The 6767-nt window shown below is 45.4% G+C and overlaps 1 protein-coding gene across 1 annotated transcript in view; it reads left to right on the top strand.

Moving 5' to 3' along the window:
- The first annotated feature begins 2639 nt into the window (after positions 1 to 2639).
- The window catches only part of FBXO11 (F-box protein 11), an 83355-nt gene continuing 79227 nt past the window's right edge, over positions 2640 to 6767 (top strand). The window contains exon 1 of the mRNA XM_019415664.2: positions 2640 to 2859. Within this exon, the coding sequence (XP_019271209.2) occupies positions 2640 to 2859 (220 nt within the window). The remainder of the gene's footprint in view (positions 2860 to 6767) is intronic.

Genomic DNA, 6767 nt, shown 5'->3' with positions numbered 1-6767 from the left:
AAAAAAAAAGAGAGAGCGAGAGCGATAATGTGGGGACTCAAAAAGGTTAAACATTACAGAAACAAGCTACAATTTCTTTGTACATCTGAATTAATGTAAGTAAATCTTCGACTATGCCATGCCAAATTACAAACTCTTTATGCCCAAGATTTTACCTTTTTATTTTTGGTATTTCTCTTAGCACCTTACAGAGTAATGCAGAAGGGACAGAAGGAACTAATAAGTGCTTGTTGAATAAAAAAGTAAACTTTTAGAAAAGTCAGAATTATGGGTCCACTTATATGTATAATAGTAAATAATTTTCCTCCCCCCTCATATTTATTTCAACCAAATCTAAAATTTTACCCATTGGCACCTAGTTAACAATCATAAAAACCTTAGGTTCTTCAGTTGTTTTCTAACAGCCCCCTCCTCAAATATTTTTTGGAAAAGGAAACTTAGATGTAAATTTCAACATTTTAAGGACCAAAGAGAAATCATCTCAAAATTACAGCATTTTTAAAAACTGAAAATGGGATTATGTAGTCCAAAATAAGTTCTTTTTACGGTGAGGGACCCTCATTATTTAGAAAGGTGATATGCCCGAAGTCACATAATTAAATCCAAGACTCAAACACCCTGCACAATATTGGCTCATCTCTTCTTGCCCCTCTCTCCACTCCCTCCCCAAGTACATACTTTTCTCCCTCTCAGCGTTATTTTATCACCCTCTGCAACCGCTTAATTACCTATCTCAAACCTAGATAGCAATTGATCAAACTCAAACAAGAGAGAAATCACCCAAAGGTCTGCAAACAAGAGAATCAGGTAAACTGCCAGTTTTGCCACATCCATAAAATAAACAAAAAAAGAGCGGAAAGAATTGAGAAAGGGCACTTTTTCTGCCATCACAACAAAGCTAGGGAATAAAAACGCGTTTTCCTTGGGGACAGATTATGCTGAGGGGACCAGATACAGATACCAAAGATAATTCCTCTTGGGTTTTTTTCTTTTCCTTTGAGTTTGTGGGATCAAAAAAAAAAAATTAAATAACAGTCATAACCTCAGCACATTTACTTCTCTCCTTTTTCTCACATATTATTTTCTTGAACATAGACCAAGTTTCCAAAAAATAAATTGACCAAGGTCTATTGCCTGTTTACCAAAACCTCTTCAAGACTTAGGTGACTCCTCTTAGTCACGAAGATTAGCAAACTACTCCAAACTTCGGTTACAGGCTGAAAGCTCGGTAAATTGGATCTTCAAGGTTTGCAAATACCCTCAGCTGGGCTAAAGGGCACAAAATCTCTAGCGCTCCCTACAGCTCACACTTTGAACGTACCTACCACAGAAAACGCAAGTTACCAAGGATCGACTCCCTAGCTCCACTTTTTTTTTTTTTTTTTTCTGCTTAAAAAATTGGGTGAAGGTGGTGGTGGTGGGGCGGGGGGGAGGACTAAAAAGGCGAATCGAAGGATTAATCACTTCTCCCCATTACATCAGCAGCCCCCGCCCTTTCCTCCGAGCACCTCCTCTCCTAGAATCGTCGCTACGCACTAGCGCTCTCTTCGCCCCCCCCCCCCCCCCCGCTCTATTATATGCCCTGATACCTCCCCATTATCACCCGCCCCACCACACTCCCCTTTCCTCCTTCCCCCTCCTAGGCGAGGCAGGGAGGAAACCCGAGAGAGGAAACAGGGCGTTGAAGGAAGGGACTTCGCCATAAGACCAGAGGCCCCATTGGCCCGAAGGTTGTATGGGCGCCCCCCATTGGCTGCTCTGCCGAAATCCCCGCCCCTTGGCTTCCCCGCCCATTCACCCCTCCCCCCGCCGCCCCGCGGCCCTCCCCCGCGCCCCTGGCCAGCCCCGCGGCGGGGAGGGACCCACTGGGCGAGTGGAGGCTCCGGCGGTGTCAATGGCTCCTCCTGCCACGGAGCAGCAGCAGAAGCAGCGGCTACGGGGTTGAGGAGGAGGAGGAGGAGGAGGAAAGGTTCCTTTAAGGAGGAGGAACGACGACGCCTCTTTTTCCCTCTATCTCCTCCCTTCACACTCATTTCCCCTTCGCCGAGGAGAGAAGGGGGGGAGGAGAGAGAAGAGGCCGAAGAAAGAGAGAAAAAATTCCTCACAGAAATCTCTTTCAGGGGGTGTGGGGGGAGGAAGAGGAAAAAAAAGAGCTGGGCGCCCCCTGCTCCCTCCCTCCCTTCTCTCCCTCTCTTCTCCTCCTTCTCCCTTCCTCGCCCGCCCGCCCACTCCCCCCGCCGCCTGAGACGCCGCTCGGGAGTCGGCGGGACCGGAGTCTGTCTCCTCACCCGCCGACGCCGCGCTTCGCCTCGGGATCCCCAGGCGGGCGGACGCCCTTTCTTTCTTTCTCTCTCTCGCTCTGCCCGTCTTTCTGTCTCCGTCCCTCGCGGCCGCCCCGCCCGGCGGCCTCGGCCTTCCCCGTGCGTCAGGCCCTCCCGCCCGGCCTCGCTCGGTCTCTGTCTGTCTCCGTCGGCCTTTCTCTTGAATCGGGGTCTCGTTCACCCCCTCCGCCCTTCCCATCTCCCCTTCCCCTCGCCCCCTTTCCTTCCTCCCCCTCCCCACCCCCTTCTCCTGCCCCGCAGCTCGTAGTGCGTGTGTGTGTGTGTCCCTCCGCCAACGCCGCCACCTCAGCCCGGCAAATGAACTCCGTCCGAGCCGCCAACCGGAGACCCAGGCGAGTGTCGCGGCCGCGCCCGGTGCAGCAACAGCAGCAGCAGCCCCCGCAGCAGCCGCCGCCGCAGCCGCCCCAGCAGCAGCCGCAGCAGCAGCCTCCGCCGCCGCCGCAGCAGCAGCAGCCTCCGCCGCCGCCACCGCCGCCTCCGCCGCTGCCCCAGGAGCGGAACAACGCCGGCGAGCGGGGTAAGGCCGCGCTCCTTCCCCGCCGCCCTCCGGCTCGGGCGCCGGCCGGCCGGGACCCGCGGGGAGGAAGGCCGGGGCGGGCGGGGGAGGCCTGTGCGCCCCCGGGGTGGGAGACGGAGGCTGAGCGGAGGCGGGTCCCCCGGTGCCGCAGTGTCAGCCCGGCCCGGGCCCCGGACGGCAGGAAAAACCGCGGCTTCCCCACTCGCCCGGGCTCTCGCTCAGGCCGCGCTTTGTTTGGTTGCGGGGGCTCGGCACCCTCTACCCCCACCCATCCTTTGGCTCCTTCGCTGGCTCACGGACCCCGCAGGAGTCTGTTGGTGGCTGGGGTGGGGGGAGGCAAAATGTGGGATTTCCCCCTTTTCTGCTGCCTTCCACGGTTTAGCCTCCCCCTTCCTAACAGAAGGTGGGGGGGGGGGGGACAACTGGGAGTGATCGGGCGGTGGGGCTGGCTGGGGAACTTGTTTTCCCCCTTTTCTCTGTTAGCCTCCCCCTTCCTGTGGAGGAGGGGGAAGGGGGGGAATCCGAGTGGTCTGTGGTGTTGGCCGGGGAACTTGTTTCCCCCACCCCCCTCCCTAGTCACGGGGTAGGGGGAGCAGCGACTACTCTCCCAACCCCGTAATGTTTGCTGCGCAGTTTGGCTTTAGTTACAGAACCCCTGGGAAGGACCCGTTAAATCAAGACCTTTAAATAAATAAATATAGAATCCATCGGCCATTTCCAGTCCCCTCCCTCGCGTCAGTGCAGTTACCCTTCGGTTCTATCGACCACCCCTCTCGCCTGTCCTCCCCTAGCAAACCCCTACGCCTCCGTGCTACCCTCCGTCTCCTAGTGGGGTTTGAACGCCCCTGCCTTGGAACTGGCCCCTTGGGAGAGTGTGAGTGTGTGTGCTGTGTCCAAGGCCTAGTGAAATGTGTCATTTGGACCCAACTGTGCAGCTCTGTCTGGTAACCACCATTGTCTAAGGGCTGAAGCTCCCGGGGGTTGGATTCTTGCTTTAGCAAAAATAATGTTCAGTTCTACTTTGATGATGTGGTTATTTTGGGAGATATATGAGGTAGGATGTGGCACCTTGGTCTCCAAACGTAACTATTCTCTTTATTAATTAGCTGCTCTCAGTGGGAGTGGAGGTCAGTACCATATTTATGTGTACGGTTGTTGTTTTAAGGAGGAGGGGAATTGTTAGGAGACATTTTGCGTGTTTTCGTTGGCGGATTAAGGTTAATTTTACATGCGTTGGTTGTCACACCTCCTTTGATTAAGCGAATTGAGATTAAATGCCTTTTAAAAATTATACATTCCTTCCTTAAAAACTGTTTCAATGTTGTACTTAGCTAAAATACTTAAAAAGAGAGATGAGAATCTTTTGAAAAATAGTTCAAAGGGTTTTCACTAGTCACTGTTACAGATGGTCCTTGAGAAAGCAGTTTGCTATATGTTGCTTGAAAGAATGTGATGTTTCAAGCCAGTTAGAGGTGTTGTGCAACAGTATTGGTAAATATGTTTTGATGATTCTCGAATACATTTACCATGTTTTTGTAAATTAAAAATATTTGTAGTTTCATCATTTCCTTTCACATTTGCATAGCAGGGTTTTCCTGTGTTCCATTCAAATAATAGTCAAGTCCCCTTCCACCATATACTGTAGAGTTCACAGTCCTTTTTGAGAAAACGATACTAGATTGAAATCCTAGCATAGTAAGGATTTAATTGCTGGAAGTGTTTTTAAGATGTACTGATTTGTTCATACCATTAGGGCTGAATCAAATCTGTTTGGCCAAACTTAATTTAGTCCTATTGTGTATTTTAAAATATTTATTCTGAATCTCCTTTTCATGATGTGTGTAATTTCAAACTTAGTTGAGGTACTTTTATCTTGGGTACTTTTCTTAACGTTTGTTTGAATTAGTAGCCACTAAAGTCTATTTCCTTTTGAAGTAAAATTACTTGGTTGTTGGCATTAGCATACTAGAGTGTCAGTTTCCTTTTCATTCATGTCCATAAGCTGACTAACAAAAAGATGTTCAAGAAATCAAAATTTCAGTATACACCTAACCAAATAGTAAATCAAATGCACTGTAGAATTGTTGCTTTGCTGCAGCTAGTAGAAACTGTTCTGGTAATTCCATGTTGACACAGGGGGGAAAAGAACTTGCTGATTAGCCTTCAGGGAAAATTCTGTGGGTCTTTTAGAGGGCAGATAAATGGCTTTAAAATGAATAAAACATTAAGATAACTTAAAAGAGTAAAATAGTAAAGATTTTGCCAGTTTTAAGTAAAATATGTCTTTCTACAAAAATTGGCAATTTGATTACTTTTTAAAAACGTACAGTTCACACGATGAGAAGTTAGTCAAAGGAATAACCTCTCTTTTAAAAGTTTTATGGAGCATGGGAAGTGTCACTATTTTTGGTCTGGATAGGAGAGGTTTTGTTGTTTAAGAATATAGTGGGTATCATAATTTTGACAAGGTAATTAAGGAACTACAGCCAACATGTATGTGTGTGTTGTACTTTTTACTAACTGTTAATGGGTATGTAGCTCTTGCATTAGAGTTTGGATAGAGTTACATAATAGTGGATCAGACAGCTTTCCAGGTCAGAAATTAAAGTCAGACTCACTGTTTTTAAGACAAGTTATTCATTCAATATAAAAAATTACTTACTTATTTCACATAAAAGGATGGACTTTGGCTTTTTAGTGGTAATAGTATAGTTACAATGTAGTTTTTATTTTTTTTCAAGCAAAAATTTTGTCAGGGTTGGATTTTTGTTGCTCCTTTACCCACAAGATAATTGGTCTAAAAACTTCCTTGATACATCCTTACACACACACACACACACACACACACACACACACACTTTCTCTTATATGTCATGGCCAGTGTTTGAAGAGGAAAAAAACAGTCTAATACAGTGAATTCTTATGAGGACTTTTCAAAACCTTCCATTGGGGACAATTACTTATACCCACATTGGGAAATATTTGGCCTGAGTGTTTCATGGAATGCTGTCTTCACTCATGTTGTCTGTAATGGCCCACTGTCTTAACATGGAATACTAATCATTAGCTGGTTTTGGTCTTTTAGTTTAAGTTCCAGAGTTTAGGATTTCACATACTACTTTAAATTAGTAGAATATAATTGGTGTTCCACATAGGGACACTTTGATGATATATTCCAGATTCAGTGAATCTGGAAGTAGTGTGGGATAGATTTTTTTATATTTATTTTCTTTTGAAATCCTGAAAGGACTTAGCTTTTGCAGCTTGTTGTGATTTATGTTAATATCTTTTTGATAGTCTTTTTCTAAAAGTATGAGGTAAGGTTACAAGTCTGCAGAAGTGCTATGTATTCCGAGCATTTTTAGTTTGTAGTTAAAATTGGTTACTTAAAATAGGTAATAAATACAAATGATTTAAAATTCAGAAGTTTCTTGTCTACACCTGCCTTCAGCTACCAAATTCTCCTGCTTGGAATCAATCACTATTATTAGTTTCTCATTTATTGTGTTTTAATAATAACATAAAAAATGAAACTTGACAACTGAAAGTCTTGATATCAAAGTTTTTGAAAATAGGTGTAATTTTTTTCTGGTTGGAGAATTCATAAGATTCTTTTGAAGTGCTGAAATTTTAATTATATAATCATTCAAGAGATTTAATACAATATATTAATGGTATTGCTATTAATTTCTAGTCTGAAGTAATTGTAGAGAGTAAAAACATAGTCTTTTTAGTTCCATATTTGTGGGATAAAAATCTCACCGATGACCCTGGAATTAGAGTTTTGTTTTAACTAAACATGTTGAAATAATGCAGTACATACAGTATATGTGAAATATTCCTAATGGAGCTACGTATTATAATATGCAGCAGCCAGGAAACTCCTTAGTGTTCTAGTCATGCATGCT

Source organism: Panthera pardus, unplaced genomic scaffold (genome assembly GCF_024362965.1).
Source record: "Panthera pardus isolate Hobbes unplaced genomic scaffold, ASM2436296v1 HiC_scaffold_25, whole genome shotgun sequence".
Taxonomy (NCBI): domain Eukaryota; kingdom Metazoa; phylum Chordata; class Mammalia; order Carnivora; family Felidae; genus Panthera; species Panthera pardus.
Note: the sequence above shows the minus strand (reverse complement) of the source record. Positions and strands in the feature narration are given on the sequence as shown.